This window comes from Copadichromis virginalis, linkage group LG20, assembly GCF_057382275.1.
Source record: "Copadichromis virginalis isolate Kocher_CV1m ecotype Utaka linkage group LG20, C_Virginalis_male_GT1.1, whole genome shotgun sequence".
Taxonomy (NCBI): Eukaryota; Metazoa; Chordata; class Actinopteri; order Cichliformes; family Cichlidae; genus Copadichromis; species Copadichromis virginalis.
The window spans coordinates 7,414,979-7,437,240 of record NC_140637.1 but is presented as its reverse complement, the minus strand read 5'-3'; the positions used below and the strand labels follow the sequence as shown (position 1 = coordinate 7,437,240).

Genomic DNA, 22,262 nt, shown 5'->3' with positions numbered 1-22,262 from the left:
GCGTAGGAGGCGGTGTGCAGTCAGCAATAAAACACATAGAAGAAGAGGATGACTATAGGTCACGTGAAGCGATCTACTTTACAGTGGTGGCTCAGCGTTTTACTGCAAAGGACTTAGGAACACTTCTGCTACGAGTTATAGTTTTTTTTTTTAGTTTTGGTAATTCATTTCGTTGAATTAAAGGGTAGAGTTATACTAAAACAGAATTTTGTAAAATATTTGTCTTACAGCTATAAATCGCGGATTTGTGGTGTTTTGCATATTTCGGTGCTAGTTAACCACGGTTAGCTCGTTAGCTAACGCCAACATGAACATGGACAACTTAAATCAGTCTGTAACAACAGGAGTGCCTTCTACCACATCGTCAACGGCAAGTAATTGCATTGCCAATGATAATACGACAACCAACGTGAGCAGCATCCCGTCGGTCACAAGTAATGGTAACGTAACGTGGCTTTGTTATTGTCTTTGTTATTATTCTGAGAGCATTTGATGATTTCATCTCGCTGTGGAAGTCGGAATTTTCCACGATGTACATTGACTTTGTCAACATTACCAAGCCTGACTGAGAGAAACGCGTACTAACCTGGCTGCCGTCTTACACTAAAGTGATTTAAACATATTTATTACAAAACCTACCAACTACCATGTTTCAGGTTAAGTCCGTATCACTAACTTAACCACTGTAGCAATTTTTTAGATTGTTAGTACAGTAATTTGCAAAAGTCTCAAGCCATCCATGATTTCCTTATATTTTGCCAGGGAAGATTGGAAATGGGTACAGTGTATTGCAAAAATGTTAGTATATAAGGTAAAAACAGTTTGTGCAATTCTCACAAGCTTGAAAATAAAGTGAATATTTGATATGATCACCTTTATTATTTAAAAGAGCTTGAATTCTCTCAGGCAAGCTTTCTTGTAGGTTCTTTAAGTCGTCACAGAAAGTTCTGATTCTATTTATCTGACTGTTGAGATATGTTTTATCACTCATTCAAGTGACGTCTTCAGTTTCAGCTGACTGTGGGGTCCCCAACCTTGTGAACATTACATTTGCATAAAGACTGAAACTAACACAACTGACTAACTGTTAGGTCAGTTTCCTGATTACTAATATAGAAATTGTCATGATCATTAATTAATGGCCATGGGTACCGTTCAGTGAGAGTTGGGGAATTGGTGCAGTCACAGCATTGTGAGATGGTGAAAGACCCTTTGGCCCCATCCTTAAGATAGATTTAATTTTTATGTAAAAATGGGAAACTACTTCTCCAAGTAGTCTTTAGCAATAGTTTTCCAGGCTTCTTGAAGGACATCTAAAGCTTCTTTGGATGTTGGCTGCCTTTTGCTATGTTGTCTGTCAAGGTGGTCCAACTATTCTTCAGTAAAGTTGAAGTTTGTTCTTTGGGATCCCGATCCATGAGTGATAGTGCTTAATTGTATATTTTTCTTTCCAGGTATTTTTTAATGCATTAGCAATATGTTTGGCGTCATTGTCATGCTAAAAGATGAAACTGTGTCCAGATAGTTTTTTGTGGTGGATATCAAAATCTGACCCTATTCATGTGTGTTTATAATTTAATCAAGTTTACCTAAATCCTCAACACCACTGGCCAAATAACCAAGCGGCAAAAGGTGCAACTTATCCTTTAGGTGCAGATGCACAGCTACACTCTTTTGATGATACAAATGTTCACATTTTGGACTGACAAAACAGATGGTTTGAAAGAGGAGTAAAATAGGCCATCTTTGCCCTGTGTCAACAAACATCACTGAACACAAGCTGCCACCTTCAATGCTATCTTGAGATCCCTTTCCAGACACTTCAACCCTTGCCTCAGGTAACCTCAATAGGTCATGATAGGGAGGGACAAGGTCTCACTTTAATTTCACTTGAAACCTCTGGTTTAATGACTCATTCCCTTTTTTAACTCCTTGGCTCATGTCATGTCACACACGATTAATAGTAGGTCAACGATTATCTCCAAAGGTGACATTCTGCACTAGGGTTTAAATATCTGGGACTCTCCACCTTCGTTATTTGAACTGAAGAAGCTTTTGGATAAGACGTGAAACGTCTTCACAAACTTAAAGAAGTTCAGTTGGCCTCCTTTTGCCTAATTTTCCAGAGGGGTAAAGCCACCCTTTTTCCAAGCATTTAATAGACCCTTCTTGATGTCTCTTTTTATAGCTTCGTCCTCATCGGCTGTGGTGACACCGTCTGCAGACACATCTGTTTCCAATGGAGTGTATGTTCCTGGTGGCATCACCAATGGAGATGTGAAGCCTGCTGTTTCCACCACGCCACTGGCTGATTTCCTCATGCAGCTGGAAGAGTACACTCCCACGGTAAGTCAGTTAACCCTGCTACATCATATCTTCACATGTTTTTGACAGTAATGTTTCTTAATCAGTGCTTGATTGGCATATACATAAGTAGTTATTAACCCCCCCCCCCCCCCCCCCCCATCAGATTCCTGATGCAGTCACAGGCTACTACCTCAACCGGGCTGGCTTTGAGGCTTCTGATCCAAGGATGTGAGTACACTCAATTCTGGTCTAATGTCATGGACTTGTCAGTTTAGACATTAAATACAGCAAAAAGGCTCCACCTATACATGTGTCCTTTAAATAGACTGGGAAATTGTATACTAGGAACAGCTTTGTGTCTGTCAGTGTGCACGCATGGAGGAGTACATAATCCTGATATGAGTGTGACTAACAAAACAAACAGCACAAATCATAAGGCTGCTCAGTTGGTACATTCAGAGGTTTGATTGATAGCCACCAATTTACTTAACAAACCTATGACTTAAAAGCCTTTATGTAATATGAGTTCACCATTAAAAACCCGAGTTCAAGGCACTGAATGAGTCGGAAATTAATGTAATCTGGCATTGGGAACATGTTGAAGTCACAAATAGATGACTGTATTGTCAAATATTTCTATGCTCCTGCTTAATTTAAAGAATTTCCCAATGGTATACAGCATTTCTTATCTTAATACTGTATTAGTCAGGTAGCACTGTGCTTTCTGATATTAAAGGGAGTGTTGGCTGATTAGATTTGCTTAAAACAAACTGGCTTTAACCTTTTAACCAAAATGCAACATCTCTAACCTTGTAAGACTCTTTAATGTCAGCTTTGTGATCACTCCGAACAAGATCAGAGAAAATCTGAGGTTTATGTGTGTGGTGTTTTTCAAAGTAAGGATACAGATAGGCTGTAAACCATTAAGGGAAGAAGTCATTAATTATTTTCTTTTTTCCATGCATAGAATTCGTCTGATCTCCCTCGCATCTCAGAAATTTATCTCAGACATTGCCAATGATGCGCTGCAGTACTGCAAAATGAAAGGCACTGCCTCAGGAAGCTCAAGAAGTAAGACAAAGGTAAGCTTGTCTAATTTTAACAGGCACTTTAAATATGATGTACAATATTTAGAGAGCGCTGTGTGAGTGTTGCTAGAAGAGGAAGGTTTCATCTGCTTTCAGTTATTTTTGTTCCTGATAATTTTCTTCCTCCTCCCGTGTATAGGATAAGAAGTACACATTGACTATGGAGGACCTGACTCCTGCCCTCGCAGAATATGGTGTGAATGTGAAGAAACCTTATTACTTTACATAAAACAATTTCTTTAGAGCTTTTTGCTATTGCTAGTACTTATCTGCCTGCTTGCACAGCAGAGTTTGTGACAACCTGTATTGCTATTTTTTTTTTCTCACCTTGAGTTAGAACAACTTTGAGAAATCTTTGCAGTCAATTTGCATTTGGTCATTTGTTTTGTGGCGCAGTCTTTGCAATTTGTTAATTTGTAAAAATGTTTTATTGTGAAAATAAAACCTTTAACAGAAACATTTTCCCACAAAGGTGTCAAAATTAGTTAAGCTAATCTTTTCTGTATGACTTTTGTTCCTCTGCCTTACAGTTCAAATTTCTTCAAATGTATTTTACTGGATTCAGATCAGGGACATACTTTGTCATAACTTTCTCCTTTTTCTTCTTTAAAACAACTTTGGTAATTGTCGGTCTGTCTGGGATCATTTTCGTTTTGGAAACTTCCCCACTTCCAAAGCTTCTTCAGACTGGGAGCCTCGCTTAAGTATATAAGGTTTCATTTATAATGCTGTCTTAAAATATTGTCTGAACTACAGTCATGCAGCTACATCTCTATACATCCTGGCCGACACAGTTCCTCTTAGCCCTTGCTAGAGCCACATGAAACCTACTGCACCCATCAGACAAGGCTTTGTTTTTTTGGTGAAGGTCAGATGATCAGTTTTCCTGGACTTTTGTGAACAGTGATTTTTTTTTTTCTTTCTTTTTTTTTTTTTTCCTCCTTTATGGATGTGGCCCATGACAGCTTTATGTGATGTTCTTCACAAATGTCAGATACCAGAGCAGGACTGACACTCTGGAATTCAAGTGATTTACACCCCCAACATTTTCATTTTGTATTGTATAATTAGTCTAAATTGGAAATTTCACGTGTGAAAGATTTTTTGCTGCTGTATTTATAAGCATAGATTTGAGATTATAGATGGTATAGATTTTAATAAAAGAAAAACTAAGTTCCAGACCTTTACCTTACCAGTTGATACTCACTTAATGAATTTGATATGGAAAGGACTACTAAATGCAGTAATTTCGTTGACAGTTTTTTAGGTAGAAGTAAAGACAAATTCAGCCTTTTTTTTTATTTATTTTTTTAAAATAAACTGTTCATTTGTTACGCTGCTATCAGTAGGCATGTCGCCATTATCATTTATTTCCGTACAATCGCGCTTTTGGTGACGAAAGTCTTTTGTCCGCAGAAGGGATCTGTAGCACGTCTCTCGCGAGACGCCGTAGTTCCGACAGCGCAGATCGTGGTTCAAATGATTGCTGTGTAAATAGCCAAACGTTGCATTTTGTTGTCTCAGAAAGCGGGTAAATCACGACAATGTCGATTCAAGCCTCAAACCCCAACAACCCGGTTGTGTTCTTCGACATTACCATTGGAGGGCAGGTGAGTAGCATCATAAAGACACTTTGAAGCTAACCGGGCAACGTTACCGCGTCACATCAGTGGCAACAATAAAGTTCATAGTCTGGTTAAACCCTGTTAAACGACCTTGTTGTAAAACATACACACCTGATGTACATTATATACAATAAGGGAGGCAAAACATTTATAATCCTTTTCATTATATACGGGTGAGTTTGTTGAACTAATGTTGACGCGGACAGAGAAAGCACGTTGACTTCAAATCGAAGATATCCCGATGTTGTTCAAAAGAATAACCCTCGCAACTAAATGCATATCAGTATGGTACGATAAATTTGTTATGTGACTGTTATTCCTCTATTGACACCGTGGAAAAAGCTGCATTTGGAAAAATGACTTTTTGAAAACTTTAGATGTGTCTCTCACACGCACACATGTATAGACTTGGTGTGTATGTAAACTTGGGGATTATCCTGTAACAATGCTTCTTGGCCTATTTATTTTCACTTAAATGGTACCACATTTGTGATTTGAGAAGGAGAATTTTGTATGTGGGTTGTGCCCATTAAAATCTTTTCCAATGCCAAATATCTTATTTGCGTTTCACTTTTATTTAGTGTCATTTATCAGATTGGATGATTAAAATCTGAAGAATCAATACATCCTGGCAATTTAACAATTTATTCATTGAACAAACAGCAGCCTCAGTAGCATGTGGAAGACCCATACAGCCACACCAACCTGGCACCTCCACCTCATGGTGGTCACATACTGTTATGGTGACAGGTAAGGAAACGGTCTTCGTGTGGTCTTGTTGCCCTCAGACGCACACTTCGCCACCGTCTCTGTCATCCCCCATTATACGGATCTTGGCCTTCAACTTGGAGATGGTAGGGGGCTAGGGCTCACTCGGTATTGCTCACACTAAGTATTGCTTGTTTTGCAGAACGCCATCTTGAAGTTGCCATATCTAGAGCAGTCAAGCACAGCATGCTTGGAAAAGACAACATCTGATCACTGTTCTTGCTTATGGGTGCTTCTAATCATTTGCCCATGGCACCTGAGTGCCAGGACCTCCTTTACCTGAGAATCAAAACTAGAATCAATAGCAGAATAAGCTGTTTGGCATTGAAAAAGAAGACGTACTCTACCTGCTGCTCAACCCACAAAAGCATTTTCCTTATAGATGTGGCACCATTTAAGGGCAAATAAACAGGATTTCTGACAGTTTAAGATTTAGTGCCAAAAAAATCATTACAACAAAGAAGTAATTGACCAATCACAAATATTGTTTGTGCAAAGTTTATATATGTATGCGAGTGTGTGTATTGAAATACAAGTATTTATAAATTAATATGTATTTTACTTCTTTCTGCATCAAGTGTTATTGGCATTGCCATTCAAGCTTACATTATGTATTAATGTATTTTTAGACAGATTTATTTAATATATTTTTAGAGTTTTAAAAAGAAGTAAATAGTCCTGAAAGTCAATATTATTTTTAGCTTTTTTCTGTGGTGCTTTATGAGCCTGCCCCTTAATAACTAATAGGTGGAAATTTGATCCCATGAGCTCCTTTAAAGACACCGCCCCCAGTTGCATAATGAAGCAGGAACAATGTAAAAAGAAATTAGAGAAAAGATAAAAAGACAAAAGCTATTTAAAACAGAGAGACCAAGAATTATTTTCTATGTTTATCTTTAATTTTTCATTTTGATTAATGATGGTTCATTGTCTCAGACTCTCGCATTGATTAGTCATATTTCTTTTTTCTTTTTTTAATGAAAGTGACAGAAGTTCCCTTTAACATTAAAAATGAACCGCTATTATCATAACTTGCCTTTGAAAGGATTAAAATAATATACAGACTCTAAGTACCATATTATGTTAACATGTTAGTTAAGTCCTCTTTTTTTAAATTCATTTTCCTGAATTTTCTAGTTGAAGATTGTTCCATATTTAGGTTTGCTTAAGACTTTGAGAGAAAAATATGTTAGCCTAAGAAAGGAGAATGTCAGTAGTGCTAGTAGCGACTGTTTTTACATAGAATGGTGGTGGTATGAAGTTTGAACTACGTGTACCAGCATATTGTAGTTTTTAGGACACATCTGTCATCTAAAATAATTACAACAAAAGAAAAAAGTCTTCATAAGACCCCTTTACTTATAATAAACAGCCTTATTATTATGATATGGTTAAGTAAAGAAAAGATGCATTTTAGTTACAGCCAATTACAAAATGCCACTGTGAGGTCAGTGTTGGTGTTGCAGTGCGTTCAGTTGTGTTATCTCAGCTTCGTCAGCAGATGGCGTCAGTGTCGGATTAAAAGCTTAGTTTTAAGTCAAGTTTAAGTTTATTCTCCAACTTGGAAATAACATATGATAGAAAAAAGATTACATCCATTGTAGCTGCTGATCATATTTAATGATGTTCATGAACATCCAGAAGAAACTTTGTACCTTTTTGATTTGTACAAAACAGTCAAGCAGCAGGAGTGGTAAGAGGGAAAAAGAAGGTATTGTAAAATAAAATTTTATGATGTTACCTGATTCTAACAGAAGAAGGAATAAATTAGAATCAATCATTCAGTCATAGCATCAGGTGTGTAACTTAGAGTAGAGTAGACATTTCCTGCAGCATTGACACAGGTGAAACTTTCTTAGTGGCTCATCACATCACGTTTCTTGTAGTGTAGACCAGGGGTGAATTGCCATTCATACTACACCAATTTACTAATAGATAAAGAAGAAAAAAAAATTTACAATTACAACAACTATTACAAAGGGGCTACGGTTACATAAAATAAAAAAGAAACAAAAAAAAATCCAAATACAAAAACCAAAAAAAGCCCCAATAAACCAAGAAGCACTCAGCGTGGAAACCGTCACCAAGGCAGCTCACACTCTGAGCAGTATTTACTTTTATTAGAATAGTATTGTATTTTGTGTAATATATTATTTATTTTTTTCTTCTTTTTTTTTTAAATTCTTAAAGTACTTGCTTTAAAACATAGTATAGTAAATATAATATAAACTTCTGGTAACCTATATCGCTTATGCTGGCAGTGCAAACAGTGGCTGTAAGATATTTTAAAACGGCCTTTAGCACTTTGACCTTCAGATGAATCTATTTACCTTAAAGATGATGTCAGAGGTCAAATGTGAGTTAGTTTTAACCTTTTTTGTTGTTTGTATATGTTTGCAATACACATTACAACTTTAACAGTCATAGTTTCTAAGTTATAAGTCTGTTTGGCAATTTTTGACCAATAAAACATTAAGCTGACCTTGAATAGCTTGATGGATATAAGTCAGATTTGAATAGATTGTTAATAGGACCTCATTCTAGACCCCTACAAAGTTTGCTATTCAAAGCTTTTTCAGTCAGTGTGTTTAAAGACAGAATGATGCTTACATATACAAACATTATCAAAAACCTAGACGGGGGTAAAAATGACATTTTCTTTGAATTAACATAAACTCTGTTTATAATTACAGGACAGTCTGACCAATGAGCTGCCAAAACCTTTCTGTAATGTTATACATTTCTTACACTTTAAGTCCAGCTGTGTTGACAGATTTCTTTTATTTACTACAGCAATATTTCTTTATCATATAGAAAAACTTGTCCCATGCATAGGGATTCGATGCACTTAGCATCAAAGTCTGCTGTATGTGGCCCACGTTATACAATGAGTTTGACTTTCCATCTAGGCTTATGATGTCTGTTACTTTCAGGTTTTTTCTTACACATTGTAAGTATTTCTCTTCTCTTTTGATGGGTTGAGCTCAGGAACCATCAGCTCGGGTTGCATTTCTGTGCTTATATGCCAGTAAATGTGCCATGAGCACAGATTTTCTGGTAAATTGGTGTGTGGCCCTAGAGTCTTGCTCTTTACCCAGAATAGCACACCCAGCAGTAAACTGTTGGTGCATTCCAGCCACAACAGGTTAACAGAGATGTATGCAGGTACTCCAAGGCCAAAAACCAAACAGGCCAGAGACACAGCAAGAAAAGGCATCCAGAATGTGGCAAAGCCCAGTATTAGACTGATCCAGAGAGGCGGTCGATGGTGGATTGTATGTGTCAGGTAACTCTTTTCATCACCTTTTGTCTCTGGGCAGAGGGTTGAAGTGAGTAGCAAGTTGTTCCCCACCTTCTCTTGTTCTTCCACTGCTTCACAGAACTTGTCAGCATCTCTTACCCACTGGGGAATATGTGAGCAAAATGGTAGCAGTGCTAAAAGGATTGCAGTGAAAATCCCAGCAATGAAGTTGATCACCAGTTTTGACTCCTGCACTTCACACACCAGAGCTTTCTTCAACCTTTTGCCGCAACTCATATCCATCAGTTTAGCATCAGCATGGCTAAAAGAGCACATAAAAGCTAGCAGCCACACGAGAAGTGTCAGGAGTATATTTCCGAGGGTTTTTAAGAAGGCTCTGCCGTTGCTAAGAGCTTTGTCTCTTAAAAGGTAGTCCATTAAACTCAGGCATATCATGGGCAGTGGTAATGCTGCATATGTTGCTGAGGCATTAGTCAAAATGAGGCAGGGTGTAAATGAGTGGACAGGACCCAGTAACCACACAGCTGCCATTAAAATGGTCATCAGCCAGTCAGCCAGTATGATGGACAGGCTGCACGCACTCATAAAGATGGTGTACCGTTTTTGACACCATAAATAAAAGATCACTGTTTCCAGGCCTGCTTTGGAAATTAAAAGTGAAACATACTTTCCAGTGTTGTCTGTGTGACTGGCAGACATGCCCTCCCATTCATGTATAATGGCCATCATTCTGAAAGTGTGGCTTGTGTCAAACAAAGATGGCAACTCTGGCAGCATTTGACTTGGACTGCAGTGTTCAGATGTTCCAGGAAATTCTGTGAAAGACAGCAGAAATTGTATAGACATGATGAAAGCTTATACGGGAGAAAAAACCCACAAAAGAGCTTTTAGCTGTGAGTGCAAGGTGAGAAACCACCTATTTTCTGACTCTTCTAGGGCTTTTGTTCTAGGGCTACAGCTATTGATTATTGTAGTTATTGAGTATTCTATCAATTAATCAAGTCATCTGATAAGAAGTACTTATGCCTTTATTAATGAACAATAGTAAATATTCACAAGAGAAAAAAACACTACTTTGATTTGATTTAACAGAAACGGGGAGAAAATATAATAAAAGATAAATATAAAAATAAAATAACATGGTAGTTAACAAAAAAGGAAAAACAATTTTTTTTTCATGCCATTGTATTTTTACTTATTTATCACAACCTAAACCACACACTTGGTATTTGGTAGGGGGAGCTGTGATGTCTGCCTTTTACTAACCAGCAAGCATACTGTCTTAAGCCCATGTTGCCCCTAGATAGCACAACAGCAGAAATGATGACAATGCTGTCATAGTTTAACGCAAAGAGTTGCGGTCGTTAGCGAGACGGTGAGCTCACGTGGAATGAAAGAAAACATTGTTCTGCCTTGCAAAACAGCAGCGCTTGTTCCTGTAATCACCATTACACCTTTACTAGGAAAAAGCTGGTGGGACTCTTTTCTGAAACCACTCGATAAACAAATTTCAACATGAATAAAAGCGAACTTCGCCACTCCCGTCTGCTGCTTTCTTCAGTTAAAATCTACAGTAGAGCTACAGAACATAAAATACGGAGATGAACTGTAAAGTTAGTTTGATATAATCTTTAAACCAGGAAGCTCGCTGAAGGCTTTTGGCCGCTGTTCTACATTATATGGCAGCAATACCTGCAACAACCAGTGTGAGTCTAAAGGGCGTGGAGTTGGATCATATTTATTTCACGGTTTTAGTAGGATTATTTTTCTGGATTATATTAATATAAATATGTAACACACTGAGCCACTGACCCAGTGCTGCTAGGTTGGACACTGAAATATTATTGTTAATTATTAACATCTATAGCATCAAAACTTCAGTTTTGTACAGGAGGAAGAGTTGCATTGAAGCACAGGGCACGCCTCAGTTCTGAGAATGTCGATAAACTTGTTTATCTTCATTGCAGTCATGCATATTCATTAGATCGCTGAAACATAGGTTAATGTGCACACATGCACAAAAACACAGACACACACCAAGTTTGAAAAGATGAATAAAAATACTTGAGAAAAAAATCCTGATTCATGCATGACAGGGTTAAATAACGATAATTACAATGAAACATGCCATGCATCTATAGTAATATTAAACAACCAGTGGGTGGCAAGGTATGGAGTGACATATCAGTATCCAATGTAGTAGTTTATGTGCAAGTATACCATCAACACTGACACAAACACAATAAAACAGCCTTTGAGTAGCTGTCCACTGTAGTGACCACTATGCATGAAAGGGTTAATTGAAGGAATAATAGATAGAATAATCAGTAGCTGCAATCTTTCCTGCTACAGATGATCTCCTGGTGTAGATGTTAATAATTAATTGTAAAACATATTAAAAAATATTGCCTTCAGGATATTTTATAATTGAGTTACTGAGTAAATTGTTGCAGATCTATTTTATTGAATACCTTTGCTCCTGCCCCTATTCAGATTATCGTTGTATTTCTAAACTTTGATCATTATATGAAGAGGGTATTTTAGAGGTCTGCTTTAAGACTCCACCAAAGGGAATACATATACATTGTATGAATCTCAAGTTCATTAAACTATAAAGATAATTTTCTCCTGCAAGTTATAAAATGTCTTTTCTTGTTTACATTCAATTTCATTTTAGAAAACGTTCTCCTGATAATTACAGTATGCACCGCACTTGTAAAGTCTGAACAGTTAAGGGGTCACAGTGGACTGGCAAAATGCATTCATGTAGTACTATAGATATGTATCATTATCAAATTTGGTGTAGTCGTAGCTTAAAAGCTGTGTTACCCTGCTTACAGGTCGCTAAGACTGAGATGATTACAAACCATACACCCTGAAAATAAATTGGGGTGTATCCGTTTGATGCACTGGTAAATTATTAATATTAAAATATTAGATTAAAAGAGGAAACGAGATACCAAGCAGTGTTAAAAATGAACAAATGCAAAAATTCTCAGTTTCTCTCACAGTACTTGATGTGCATCCCAGAAAAAATTGTAAGGGCCTCATTGATTAACATGACCAGTCTGCTTATCTTGTATGTACCTACATACCTAAGAAAGTGGGAAATCGCTAATGAAAATAAGCATCAGTTGTTATTTTGGTATGGTAAACTCCTTTTATTGTAATTTTAAGACATGCTAAAGTGTTGTATTCAAACTGACCAATCAGTTTGCCACCGCAGAATCACTTCTGCACAATACAGCACACACATAAACTTTATGTTCCTTTAGATTTAAATCATGTTCTGCCATTGAAGAATCCTGTGTTTGTCATGAGAACGAAATAATAAATGGCTCTGAATTTACCTTTTTATGCTGTGTTGTATTAGTCCCGTAAGCTTCAGCAGAGGTGGATAACTCTTGTTTAGTAATGTAAGTCCTGCTTCTGACCTGACTGTTATGAGCAGGTAGGCAACTCTTCATGATCCTGTTTCCCCATTGTTGATGCACACACCTGATGAGGCACACCTTCTATTTCTTTTTTCCAAGAACTCGGCTTGTTTTCCCTCCCACATGTATCATGGAAGTGACGACTTCCTGGTGCATCAATTTGCATGTCCTGCAGCCACGGCAACCAGTGAATGCTCACAATGTGTGTTTGAAACTACTCCCTTTAAATTATTTTGTTTGCCTACACCTCATGTATATCAAGTTACACTCGTTTCTTGGGACTCAAGATCCAGTGAATGGCCGGTTCACAGAAATGTCAACTCGTCTGTCTTTGACCACAATAGACTGGTGATTATTCCTGTTGCAAAGTTGATATGTGGACTATGTCAACACTGTAGCCTCGGGTTTGGCTTGATTAGTTTGCTGTGTGGTTTTATTCTCAGTTTTGGTATTGTTATTATTTTCTTTTACTCCTCCTGATCAGTTAATATAGGTGTGGTGAATTTGCTCGCTGTGGATTGGAAAATTTCAACATTGTTTGTTAGTTAAAGCCTTGGCCTTATGTCTAAGTCGGTGCACTTGAGACCTGGTTTTTCCAAGTAGCATAAATCCCTTGAAATGGAAATAATCTTGGAAAGTTGATACCCTAGTAATAGGATGACAACAAAAGTAGTCCACTGTTAAGAAAGAAAGTTAAAAGCTGTCTTACCTATTGTTGGGTACAAAACGTCAGGGGAAACCAGACTCCAACAAGGGAAAACCCTTACCAGATAAAATGTGCTGTGCTTGTTTGTTCTTTATCAACACAATTTCTGATTTCATTTCTTTGTCTGGAAACCTTAAGCATACTGTTTTATCTCTTTTATCTGGCAAGCACAGGACATCTAGAGGCCACTGTGGTTTGTCCACATGGAGTGGAGGACGAGTTGTGCAGTGATGTCATGAGGACAAACCGCTCCTTGTACTCCAAATGTTAGACTGTTCTCTCACACAGACTTGCACACATTGTTGTAACAGTGGGCCACTTACATGAATTCAACAGTATCAGAGAACTGGGCGGAGAGATGGCCACACTCATTTACATGTATATATGTAAATACAAGGCTAAGATAATTTATAGTCCAGTGACGTTTTGCATCAAGATTGTAGCATCTCATTATTTCTGTTGTCACACCTGCATGACATCAAAACTGAGACACAGCAGAGCTTGTGTTGTTTAAACAACAGTAGTTATGTTCAACTTCGCCGAATATGTAAAGTGTTCAGCGAAGTCGACACAAATTAAAAACCAGAAGTAGAAAGTGTAACTTCAGCTCCCTCTGAAAGGGTGTTAGTGAGTGTACATTATCATTTAGACAAGAATAACCTGTTTCTGTGTTCTGGTGCCAAATCTCCGTGAGGTATTTTCTTTTGTGTGGTTACCCTTTGGTTGGTTAACCAGTAGTTTTCTTTACTGCAGTGTTGATTTTGACATGAAATTTAGATGTAGTTTTGTATATTCTTTTGACTAAAACATTATTTAGTTTAAGTCATTAAATTAAACATCTAAATTCTTTGTTTTTGTCTGGCTTTTGTTGCCTAAATGTCATAAGATTTTAGTAGACTAATTATAAACTTGATTCAGTTGACTAAAATATTCAGTATAAAAGTTGAAATTTGTCCATGTGTCTGCTCTTCTTTTCCTCCCAAGCACTGACATTTTGTTGTGTATTCATGACAATTGGGACCACCCCATCAAACTTATTATCTTGTTTTTGTTTTTTAAAAAAAGTTTGCGAGAACTTTGATAATTCTGTTGATCAATTATTGTTAACTTTGCTTTACTGTTTGACAGGATGTTGGACGGATGAAGTTTGAGCTCTTTGCTGATGTGGTTCCAAAGACAGCTGAGAACTTCCGGTAGAGAACAAGTCACACAATCACAGACTGCTCACAGCCTTATATGATATAATCTTCTTTGTTGTTGTTTGATATACAGTATGTGTTAACAGAAATCAAACTTTAACAGTTTCATAATCTCTTACAGGCAGTTCTGTACTGGAGAGTTCAGGTAAGGCAATGTGTGGTGGATGCATATTTGCAAATACCACATCACCAATCTGTACAGTTATTGACATAACATTTACATGCTCTTCTTGAAAGCACTTGTTAGCAGGGCCGCAGTTATTGATTATTTTAGTGATCAAGTACTCCATCAATTATCGAGTAATCACATAAGAAATACTATTGTCTTAATAATGAGCATAATATTCTTAAGAGAAAAGCAAAGGTTTTGCGAACTGAACCGCTCATTCGTTTGCCTTGATGCATGCTCAATCATCCGTTTAAGTAAATCCCAAAAAGCTGATTCTGTTCATCTAGACGTAACTTTTTCAGTGGGAGAAATGTTTCGTCACTCATTCAAGTGACTTCTTCAGTCTAAGCTGACTGCAGGTTTCCCCAACCATATAAACAGTACCTTTGCACAATGACTGAAACTAGCCCACTGAATGAACAATGGGCTATGAGGTCAGTTTCTTGATCATTAATATGCAAATTGAGAAACGCTTCTCCCACTGACATTGCTACATCAAGATGAACAGAATTAACTCTTTGGGGTGCTCATTGGTTTGCATTTTACAAATTCCACTGTATTTTTGGGCTGAAATGTGTGCCTGCGTGGTAAGTGTACTAGAGAAGGAGTAAGTATCTGGTGACTGAAGGAAGAAAAAAGCGCATATCAACATTATCAGAACTGAGGTGTGTCCTGTGCTTTGATGCAGTGTTTCCTGCTGCAGAAAACTTTGGGTTACTTGCATAACCCCAGTTCCCAGAATAGCATGGGTGAGATGTCTCACAATGGGATGTGCCTCCCTGAGATGAGCATTTATCTCATTCCACTAATCTTGATTGGCTGGTGATTGTAACTAGGGGTGGGCGATATAAACGATATACGATAGAAACGATATAAATTTGGCCAACGATAGAGATTTTGACTATACGCTCTACCGCAATAGCGCATGTTGATGATGTCATCCAGCTGCGCCTGTTTTGGTCGTTTTGCTGACTTACCTGCTATGCGGGTTGTCCCGGTGGAACTGCTGTCTGAGTTGTGGCTTACCAGCCCTTGTTTTGGGATCTTGAACTGAGTGGGAAGCTGGGTGACTGCCTGAGCAAAGGTCTGTCATAAGATAAGATAAGATAAGATAACCTTTATTAGTCCCACACGTGGGAAATTTGTTTTGTCACAGCAGGAAGTGGACAGTGCAAAAGTTATGAGGCAAAAATTAGAATACAATAAGAATAAATACAGTACACAACTGTACAGAATAGAATAAAATAAAATACTATATACAGTAGAATAAAATAAAATAAATATACAATAAGATAAAAATAGAATACAAATACAAATACTATATACAACTGAGTAAAAATACAACGATGACAGAAAGGATTATTGCACTTAGTATTATTGCATATGTATGGATGTGTGTGCTTGATCAGTTAAAGTCTTTATTATGGAGTCTGACAGCAGTGGGGAGGAAAGACCTGCGAAATCTCTCCGTCCCACACCGTGGGTGCCGCAGTCTCCCACTGAAGGAGCTGCTCAGTGCTGTCACAGTCTGCTGCATGGGGTGGGAGATGTTGTCCATCAGGGATGACAGCTTAGCCGCCGTTCTCCTGTCACTCACCACCTCCACTGGGTCCAGAGGGCATCCTAGAACAGAGCTGGCCCTTCGGATCACCCTGTTCAGTCTCTTCCTGTCCCCAGCAGAGATGCTGCCGCCCCAGCAGACCACGCCATAAAAGATAGCAGAAGCCACAACAGAGTCATAGAATTTCTTCAGGAGTGGGCCCTCCACTCCAAACGACCTGAGTCTCCGCAGCAGGTACAACCTGCTCTGCCCTTTCCTGTAGAGGGCGTCTGAGTTATGAGTCCAGTCCAGTCTATTGTTCAGATGAACACCAAGGTACCTGTAGCTGTCCACAGCCTCAATGTCCATACCTTGGATGTTCAGTGGTTGCAGTGGAGAATGCTTGTGCCTGCGGAAGTCTACCACCAGTTCCTTGGTTTTACTGGCGTTGATCTGGAGGTAGTTCAGCTGGCACCAGTCCACAAAGTCTTGGGTCAGACCTCTGTACTCCTTGTCGTCCCCATCAGTGATGAGGCCGACTATTGCAGAGTCATCAGAGAACTTCTGCAGGAAGCACTGGGTGGAATTGTGGGAGAAGTCTGCAGTGTAGATGGTGAAGAGGAACGGAGCCAGAACCGTTCCCTGTGGGGCCCCCGTACTGCAGACGACCCTGTCCGACACACAGCCCTGAGTCCTCACATACTGTGGTCGGTCGGTGAGGTAGTCCAGGATCCAGGTAGTGAGGTGATGGTTCACTCCAGAGTTCACCAGCTTGTCCTTTAGAACCGAGGGAAGAATGGTGTTGAAGGCACTGGAGAAATCAAAGAACATGATTCTCACAGTGCTTCCAGCGGTCTCCAGGTGAGCGAGGGAACGATGTAGGAGGTGAATGACGGCATCATCCGCTCCAATGCCAGGCTGGTAGGCAAACTGAAGTGGGTCCAGTGATGAGCTTATTAGGCGCCGAAGCTGAGCCAGGACCAACCGCTCCAGGGTCTTCATCAGGTGGGATGTCAGAGCCACCGGCCTGTAGCTGTTGAGGTCCTTGGGGCGTGAAGTCTTTGGCACTGGTACAACACAGGAGGTTTTCCAGAGCTGTGGGACTCTTCCCAACCTCAGGCTCAGGTTGAAGAGGTGCTCCATCACCCCACACAGTTGGTCCGCGCAGGACCTGACGACCCTCGAGCTGATGCCATCTGGACCCGCTGCCTTCTTGCCATTAATCCTCCTCAGTTCCCTCCTAACCTGGGTGGTTGAGAGAGACAGGCTGGAGCCTTGTGTTGAGTGTGTATTGGATGCTGTTGTTGGGGGTGGGGGGGAGTGAGCAGGGTGAATAGAGGAGGTGTGAAGTGTCTGAGGTGGAACAGCAGCAGTGGGGGTGGGTGAGTCTGCAGCCGATGTTGCAGACTGCCTCATGGCTGAGTCAAATCTGTTGAAGAAATGATTCAGTTCATTTGCCCATCTCACATCCCTCATGGGGTCGGAGGTGGTGTCGGCTCAGTTTTCTGGGAAGATGGAGATTGAGACCTCATCCTCCTGCTTCCCCGTCTCACATCTATGCCTTATGGAACCCAGAACAGTCCTGAAATGTGGCTTGGATTGTGCAGCGTTGTATGCAAAGATAAATGTCTGTGATCACAGTGATCTCTTCCCACACATTAGTCAGTCCTAGTCGCATTGGCCTCACATAGACCTCTGCTTGGTAAGCAGCTAACATGGAGGTAATTTTCAGTGCTCTTACCGCTAAAGCCGCCACTTTGTAGGCCCTTTCATTCACAATGAAAATGTGGAACTCCTGGAGGAGCCCGTAGCCAGCCGTGGATGGAGGTGGGCTCCGACTTATCATAGGAAGTGAAAGTAAGCCATGCTTCTCTGTGCCCTCAAAATCCAGGGAAGAAGCCCCATGTTACATGAGTAACTGCTTTGCCGCCCTGGTGGCCTGGGGCAATTTCTTCCCTTCATAATGTGATCTGGTGGTCTGAGACCTGGTGTGTGTGTCCGTAATTGAAAATTTGTTGCCACAAACGAAGAGTAGAGCCCTAGTTTCTCTGCTTCCTCTGGTGTGAGGGGGAAAAAAGTGCATATCTTTGATTGCTGGGATGTTTACAACAAAGGCAATCAGTTAGCTGGTGTGCTAAACTGTACAAAAAAAACCCCCGCCTTACTGAAAAGTAAGTGGTATGATGCTCGATCAGTGATGAAGTCTCGGGTTCAGGATAGACAACCATAAGGTAGCTAGCGGCCGGTGAGGAAAAGTTAGGAAATCACTCCTGTCTATGGACAGTTAAGATAGCTAGCCTAATGAGGGGTTGAGATATGTTAGCTTTGTACTTTGGGTTGCTGTTCTGTTGAAACAGGTTATCATCAAGGATGACTCTGTACAATGCTGCATTCGTCTTTCCTTCAAACCTGATTAGTCTCCTGGTTTGCCATAACAGTTTTGAGTGTTATGACAAAGGCTGCGAATACTTTTGTTTTGTTTTTTAAATGAATTTCCAAGAATAATATTTGAAATAGGGCTGTATCATAAGAAAATGTGGAACAAGAGAAAGTGCTGTGAATACTTTCCAGATGTACTATATTTCATGCTGGCCCATTTACTGTGAAAATCTGAATCACAAACATAGACAAATCTACTTCGTTTCAAGGAGACAGTTGACACAGTTTGTACATTAAAGTATTTTACTGCTTACTTCATTTTCTTTTCTCACTGACTCCTGTCTTTTTAGGAAAGATGGCGTTCCTATTGGCTACAAAGGTTGCACATTCCACAGGTACTCACATGGCAGCTTGACTTCTGTAGCTTACATTAAACTCTGGTGTTTGACTTATGAAGTGTGTACACTACAGCAGCAAAGCTGAGATGATATTCTGCGCTATAGTTACAGAAGAAATGTACCGTGTTAACGAAGGGTCTATGATGACAAGACTAGCACATCTGTTATGTGATTCATAGTGTCATTTAGAAAACTTTTGCAATGCTACACTGCCTCTTCGAAAATGGAAAAGAGCATACATTTGTGTCTGTGAAGGTTCTCAGTCATCCAGGTCATCGTAGTCAAAGGAGCTTGCAGAGAACAGCAACACGCTCAGACAAAAACTGGTTCACCCGAAAGACAAAACGCCAAAACACAAACTTAACAATGTGGTGTATGCTGTACAGTGCAGCGAGGAATGCTCAGACCTCTACATTGGAGAGACCAAACAGCCACTTCACAAGCGCATGGCACAACACAGAAGAGCCACCTCCACAGGACAAGACTCAGCAGTCCATCTGCATCTTAAGGATAAAGGTCACTCTTTCGAGGATGCCAATGTTCACATTTTGGACAGAGAGGACAGATGGTTTGAAAGAGGAGTGAAAGAAGCCATCTATGTCCACTGTGAGCGACCATCTTTGAACAGAGGCGGGGGTTTACGACACCAACTCTCTGCCATCTATAATCCAGTTTTGAGATCCCTTCCCAGACGCCTTAACGCCCACTCACATCCTGGGCCATCTGACCTCAGGAATTCGCATGATAAGGTGGGGCCAGGTTTCACAATGAACACACCCGAAACTCTGGCTGATTGGGACCCACACCCAGTTTCACACCTTGGCTCAGGCGATTAGAGGATCATCAGGGGGTCCTTTTGTCCCTCTGTGGGGGGACACTCCCACTAGGTTTATATCTGGGACTCTCCACCATTTGACCTTAGAACTGAAGAAGCTTCTCGGATGAGAGGTGAAACGTCTTCAAGCAACTTAAAGTAGTCCAGACGCTTTTCTTTGCAAGCTCCTTTGACAGCATACATTTGTAATCTGCTGTCTATTACAGTTAGACTGTAATACTTTTCATATATTTGTTAACTTTTGTGAGGTTTTCTTTAGCAGAATTGATATTTTCTTTTTCCATTGGTCATTGGCAGGGTGATCAAAGACTTCATGATACAGGGAGGAGACTTTGTAAATGTAAGTACATGGAAGACTGGATTGACAACACAAATATCCATAGTTTAATGGTTGTCTTTTGACTGTGTCTGGAAGATTTGCACAAACGCTTTGTGAATTTGAGAATTTGTTGATTAAATCTTGCCATGGTAACTATTGACTTGAACTGAGCAGATTTATACCACATTGGTGTTTCCCCCTCTGGTGGTTATGCAGCATATTACAACACATTTAAAATTTCCTAATCTATTGCTCTCTTTATGAGCCCCTACTTACTACTGTATGTACTATTAATCTTTTGTGCAGGGTGATGGAACAGGTATCTGCAGCATCTATAGAGGTCCATTTGCAGATGAAAACTTCAGAATAAAGCATTCTGCTGCCGGTCTTCTTTCAATGGTACGTGTTTTGATAAATCTACTTACATTTTATCTTGCAGTATAGTGATTGAAAATGTTACCAGTTGATTGGGTTAAACTCCTACTGGATGGCTTAATCTCCATGGATACACTTCAGGTAAATCACCCTAACCAAAATGTGTCTGTTTTAATATTGTATCATATTACAGGCAAACAGTGGTCCAGGAACAAATGGATGTCAGTTTTTCATTACCTGCACTAAATGTGACTGGCTAGATGGGAAACATGTTGTGTTTGGTGAGTAAATCAACAGTATTGCATTTTTTTACTGTATTGTCTGTGTCAGAGTTGAATTGTCTTACTTGTAATTATTACAGGAAAACTGGTTGATGGCTTGCTGGTCATGAGAAAAATTGAGGTAAGAACTTATCTTCCCTATAAATCTACCATATTTGTTTAAACGGACAGATTTGTATTTGTGGTTCTTTTGGTAGGAGTAAATTGACAGAGACATTGTACACTAAGCTAAAAAACTTCAAAGGGGGAGAATAGCCATGAAAAAAATTTAAGCTAAAATGTAGTATTACCATTTAAATTTAAGAAATTCTCACAATTCTTCCGCTCTCTTTCTGCATGTTCCTGTCTGTTTTCTGTTGTGCTATCTAATAGAGCCAAAATGCTCAAATAATAATAGTAAAATGAATAAATTCTTACATAAAATTAATTTTGAAATGCCTTTCTTTGGGAAATAAATGAACACAACCCAATAAAATGTTGACTTTTGTAAACACTCATCACTTTACATCTGTGATGTTTAAGGCTTCAAGACCTTTTTTTAAAGCAGGTATCCAGCCTAATACTAACACCTACAGTTTAATCTTTTATAACGTAATGTTTATGTAACAAATAATTAAACCTGTAACTCGTACAAGTCCATATAAATCACCGTAGTTGGATGTAGTGCTTAGATTACAGCTTTAGAGTGGCATTTTTGTTCTAAACGTGTGTCACTTTCTTCCTACAGAATGTCCCAACAGGGCCCAACAACAAGCCTAAACTCCCCATCGTCATTGCACAGTGTGGAGAGATGTGAGCCGACACGTGCTAAACACCATGCCAACATTACACAGCCTCTGTATACTTTTAATGTCTTAATTGTGACTTGTTACTCTTCAGAAAACATTAACACACTGATTCCTACAATGACCAGTAGTGGACATTGATGTATTTATTTGGTTTCAGACTGCATTTGTTTTAAATTCATTGCTTCATTCCTGTTGTTCTGTCAAGTCCAAATTAAGACTGTTTGTGTACCTTTTTTCTTTTTTTAATTGAACAAAGAATTGGATGGTGGTCATACTTTGTGTTATTTCCAATCAATAAATTTCTGTACATTTTTATAAATGCTGCAGTTTTTTTTATATATCAAATTATTCAAAAGGATTTCATTAAGTGTCAAAGGGTGTCAAATGTTGCAATACTGACCATTGGATATAGTCTAGAACAGGGGTCACTAACAGGCGGACCGGGGTCCGAGTCCGGACCCAGTCGCCATCCTATATGGACCCGGACCTATAGTTAACAAAATATTAAATTATATTTAATTTTGACGGGGCGATTCAATTTTAAGCAGTAACCTTACATTGTATTAGACCAGGGAACATACTAACCAATTGTGTGCGAGTTACGCCACCCACGTGACACTACTTAGCCAATCACATCTGCGCATTCAAGGCGATCGCAACGCTGAGTGCAGACACAGACAGAGGAAAGACATGGTGAGAGGTGAATGACAAGCGAGACGATTAACGATACAGTGAGACAAGACGTGAGCGGGAGTCACAAGAGGTAAAACAACTATGGCGCTTTCAAAA

General features: G+C 39.3%; 3 protein-coding genes across 6 annotated transcripts; 2 read left to right on the top strand and 1 right to left on the bottom strand.

Moving 5' to 3' along the window:
* Window positions 1-41: 41 nt before the first annotated feature.
* On the top strand, window positions 42-4,024 carry taf10 (TAF10 RNA polymerase II, TATA box binding protein (TBP)-associated factor). Of its 2 annotated transcripts, none has more exons than XM_085444820.1 (5): window positions 42-434; window positions 2,189-2,346; window positions 2,471-2,535; window positions 3,275-3,389; window positions 3,535-4,024. In XM_085444820.1, exons 1-5 carry the CDS (start codon window positions 308-310, stop codon window positions 3,622-3,624), a joined length of 555 nt encoding a protein of 184 aa, XP_085300946.1. In that variant the 5' UTR covers window positions 42-307; the 3' UTR covers window positions 3,625-4,024. The 2 variants fall into 2 exon arrangements, with proteins under 2 accessions (XP_085300946.1, XP_085300945.1); XM_085444819.1 differs by having other exon boundaries at window positions 43-440.
* Window positions 4,025-4,799: 775 nt separating this feature from the next.
* ppih (peptidylprolyl isomerase H (cyclophilin H)) lies at window positions 4,800-21,799 on the top strand. Its single transcript, XM_085444821.1, has 9 exons — window positions 4,800-5,005; window positions 14,319-14,383; window positions 14,511-14,534; window positions 18,828-18,872; window positions 20,008-20,050; window positions 20,336-20,428; window positions 20,598-20,685; window positions 20,766-20,806; window positions 21,413-21,799. Exons 1-9 carry the CDS (start codon window positions 4,940-4,942, stop codon window positions 21,479-21,481), a joined length of 534 nt encoding a protein of 177 aa, XP_085300947.1. The 5' UTR covers window positions 4,800-4,939; the 3' UTR covers window positions 21,482-21,799.
* Window positions 7,387-16,026, bottom strand: LOC146684193 (uncharacterized). 3 transcript variants are annotated; one of them, XM_085444817.1, is made up of 2 exons: window positions 15,536-16,026; window positions 7,387-9,865 (listed from the first exon to the last, which is right to left on the bottom strand). In XM_085444817.1, the coding sequence occupies exon 2, from the start codon at window positions 9,825-9,827 to the stop codon at window positions 8,730-8,732; it is 1,098 nt and encodes a 365-aa protein (XP_085300943.1). In that variant the 5' UTR covers window positions 9,828-9,865; window positions 15,536-16,026; the 3' UTR covers window positions 7,387-8,729. The 3 variants fall into 3 exon arrangements, with proteins under 3 accessions (XP_085300943.1, XP_085300944.1, XP_085300942.1); XM_085444818.1 differs by lacking the exon at window positions 15,536-16,026 and adding an exon at window positions 13,194-13,445; XM_085444816.1 differs by lacking the exon at window positions 15,536-16,026 and adding an exon at window positions 12,401-12,679.
* Window positions 21,800-22,262: the final 463 nt, after the last annotated feature.

Excerpts from the sequence above, each read along its gene's own strand:
- taf10 (XM_085444819.1), top strand. The coding sequence starts at position 308 with ATGAACATGGACAACTTAAATCAGTCTGTAACAACAGGAGTGCCTTCT. Across the intron at positions 2,347-2,470 it reads TGGAAGAGTACACTCCCACG|ATTCCTGATGCAGTCACAGG; the intron begins GTAAGTCAGTTA and ends CCCCCCCATCAG. Across the intron at positions 3,390-3,534 it reads GCTCAAGAAGTAAGACAAAG|GATAAGAAGTACACATTGAC; the intron begins GTAAGCTTGTCT and ends TCCCGTGTATAG.
- ppih (XM_085444821.1), top strand. The coding sequence starts at position 4,940 with ATGTCGATTCAAGCCTCAAACCCCAACAACCCGGTTGTGTTCTTCGAC. Across the intron at positions 20,051-20,335 it reads AGGGAGGAGACTTTGTAAAT|GGTGATGGAACAGGTATCTG; the intron begins GTAAGTACATGG and ends TCTTTTGTGCAG. Across the intron at positions 20,429-20,597 it reads CTGCCGGTCTTCTTTCAATG|GCAAACAGTGGTCCAGGAAC; the intron begins GTACGTGTTTTG and ends ATCATATTACAG.
- LOC146684193 (XM_085444817.1), bottom strand. The coding sequence starts at position 9,827 with ATGCTGCCAGAGTTGCCATCTTTGTTTGACACAAGCCACACTTTCAGA.